At 41.5% G+C, this 3257-nt stretch overlaps 1 protein-coding gene across 1 annotated transcript in view; it reads left to right on the forward strand.

Annotated features, from left to right (window-relative positions):
- CLNS1A (chloride nucleotide-sensitive channel 1A) overlaps window positions 1-3257 on the forward strand; it is a 39553-nt gene that overhangs the window by 26203 nt on the left and 10093 nt on the right. Inside the window, exons 3-4 of the mRNA XM_023511914.1 lie at window positions 259-360; window positions 1926-2033. Of these exons, the coding sequence (XP_023367682.1) occupies window positions 259-360; window positions 1926-2033 (210 nt within the window). The remainder of the gene's footprint in view (window positions 1-258; window positions 361-1925; window positions 2034-3257) is intronic.

A 3257-nucleotide genomic window follows, 5' to 3' on the forward strand; every position in this document is an offset into this window, starting at 1 on the left:
AAAAAATAGCCGGGCGTTGTGGCGGGCGCCTGTGGTCCCAGCTGCTTGGGAGGCGGAGGCAGGAGATTCGCTTGAGCCCAGGAGTTGGAGGTTGCTGTGAGCTGTAGTGCCACGGCACTCTGCCCAGGGGGACAGCTTGAGGCACTGTCTCAAAAAAAAAAGAAGTAAGAATTGAATTACAATATTCAGATATATCAATAGGCTTGTTTATTTTTAAAAGTCAATAACATTAAAAAGTTATTTTTATTCCTTTTCTAGAAGAATCAAAAGAATCTGTGGCTGATGAAGAAGAAGACGACAGTGATGATGATGTTGAACCTATTACTGAATTTAGATTTGTGCCTAGTGATAAATCAGCATGTAAGTGTTCTGTAATAGTCTTCTCTGTTTATGTGCCAGGTATGCTCCCCTCATTGATGTATACAGGTACACACAGAACTCTCGCCTTCACCACTCTTCCCTCCATTCTATTTCTTTGTCTTCATTTTAGAATCTCTAGTATCATTGAGGACCAAATACCTGTTAACATCAAAGGCTGTGAATGTAGTGAAAGTATTGTAGATAGGCTGTTACCTGGTATATTTTGGGAATTGAGGAGTCTGGTTAGTTTTACTAGGTCTGACAATTAAGTTCATGAACTTGCCACCATGGGCTTTTGTTGGCAGCAGTGTACAGACAACTTGGTAAGGTTTCATGATCTTGGTGTATCAGTGTCTCACAGCCATGTTCATTTCAGCATGTGGTGATTGTTAGTATTGTTGCATGTTTTGTTTGCCATCTCAAGAATGTCAGACTTGAATTAAAGCAACAAACAAACATTAGATTTCTTGTTAGACTTGGCAACAGTGGAAGTGAAATCAGGGGCGTCTTATCCAATTTTATGGAGATAATGCCATGAAGAAAATGACAATACACAAATGGATTAAATGTTTTTCTGAGGAGAGAGAAAGCGTCACTGATAAAGAAAGGTCAGGGTGGCCAGTAATGGGCAGAACTGATGAAAACACTGCAGAACAATTGTCCAATTGTGATTCAAAATTGATGGCTGACTATGAGAAGCATAGCAGACCAAGTAAACAACGATAGAGAAATAGTTGGGAAAATCTTAACGGAAAATCTTGGCATGAGGAATGTGTGTGGAAAATGGTCCCGAAGGAGCTAACTGACGAAGAAAAAGAGCTTACACAGTACTGTCCGTGAGGGAGATTTTAGCCAATAGACAAATAATTGTATTGGAACATCTTCCCTACTCAGCTGATCTGGCTCCCAGTGACTTTTTTTATTGACCTGAAGATAAAGGAAATATTGAAGACATTTTGAGGACATAGAGACATCAAGGGTAATAATGGTGATAGCTCCGATGGCCATTCCAGAAAAAGAGTTCCAAAATTGCTTTGAAGGGTGGACTAGGCACTGGTGTCAGTGCAAGGAAACTACTTTGAAGGTGACCATAGTGATATTCTACAGTGAGCTATGTAGCTCTTTTTCTAGGATGAGTTTGCAAACTTAATTGTCCTTGAATTGATTGATGCTGTTGATGTGAATCTCACCTAAGGGATGGCAGAGGAGTCACAGCAGTTCCAAATGGAAAATGCCAGAATAGCTGGAAAGAGCCCTCTCAGCTGAGAAGGGCTTGATACTGATAATCTGACCAAGACTCTGGCCCTTTTTCTCAGAAAATCCAACTAGTCATGAAGAGATCTTACTAATATCTTGAGATGAACTTTTATTACTTTGTGACTTGTTCAGTGCCTCAAGTCCTTGAAGATCAATCTCATGTGGAATTTGGCAGGTTTTATAAATATTGTAAACCTAGTATACCTTTGTGTATCCATTAAATTTATTTGCCCTGATGGTTATTTGTACTATAAAATTTTATTTTAGGTTGAAAAAAATATTAGTAACAATTTAATTTCCTTGTTCAGTGGAGGCAATGTTCACTGCAATGTGTGAATGCCAGGCCTTGCATCCAGATCCTGAGGATGAAGATTCAGATGATTATGATGGAGAGGAATATGATGTGGAAGCACATGGTTAGTGAAATGGATATTTTTAAGTATTTTTGTTTGTTTCGTGTTTCATTTTAAGTGTGTACTAGGGATAGGAGATTGTAGTTCTTCATTTCTGCATGAATTACCCAATATGATTTTTTTTTTTGTTTGAGACAGCCTCAAGCTTTCCCCCTGGGTAGAGTGCCATGGCATCACAGCTCACAACAACCTCTTAACTCCTGAGCTCAAGCGAGTCTTCTGCCTCCGCCTCCCAAGCAGCTGGGACCATAGGCACCTGCCACAACGCCTGGCTACTTTTTGGTTGCAGCCGTCATTGTTGTTTGGCAGGCCCGGGCTGGATTTGAACCTGCCACCTTAGGTGTATGTGGCTGGCGCCTTAGTCAGTTGAGCCACAGGCGCTGAGCTCCAATATGATATATTAATAAAAGTCAATGACATAGTGGTGTGCTTTATACCAGCGGTTCTCAACCTGTGGGTTGCGACCCCTTCGTAACATAGAAAATACATTCTGCAGATCAGATATTTACATTACGATTCATAACAGTAGCAAAATTACAGTTATGAAGTAGCAACGAAAATAATTTTATGATGGGGAATCACCACAACATGAGGAACTGTATTAAAGGGTCGCAGCATTAGGAGGCATTAAGAAGGTTGACAACTAGGTGGTGCCTGTGGCTCAAAGGAGTAGGGTGCCAGCCCCATATGCTGAAGGTGGTGGTTCAAACCCAGCCCTAGCCAGAAACTGGAAAAAAAAAAAGGTTGAGAACCACTGCTTTATACCTAAGCTCTTTGCAGTAGACAAATTAGAGAAGTGCTTCCTAGCTTAAGGGTAAAAGATTTTGCAGACTTTCAGATTTTTTGAAAGGAATGTGTATTTTTTTTTTTTTTTTGAGACAGTCTCAAGTTGTCACCCTAGGTAGAGTGCTAGGGCGTCGTAGCTCACAGCAACCTCAAACTTTTATGCTTAAGCAATTCTCTTGCCTCCGCCTCCCAAGTAACTGGAACTACCAGCAAACCGCCACAACACTGCCCGGCTATTGTTTTTGTTGTTGTTGTTATAGTTGTCATTGTTGTTTTAGCTGTCCTGGGCCGGGTTTGAACCTGCCAGGTTTTCTTTTTTTTTTGAGACAGAGCCTCAAGCTGTCCCCCTGGGCAGAGTGCGTGGCATTACAGCTCACAGCAACCTCCAACTCCTGGGCTCAAGCGAATCTCCTGCCTCCGCCTCCCAAGTAGCTGGGACCA

The sequence above is a fragment of the Otolemur garnettii genome, unplaced genomic scaffold (assembly GCF_000181295.1).
Source record: "Otolemur garnettii isolate 467f Iridium unplaced genomic scaffold, OtoGar3 scaffold00001, whole genome shotgun sequence".
In the NCBI taxonomy this organism is placed as follows: domain Eukaryota; kingdom Metazoa; phylum Chordata; class Mammalia; order Primates; family Galagidae; genus Otolemur; species Otolemur garnettii.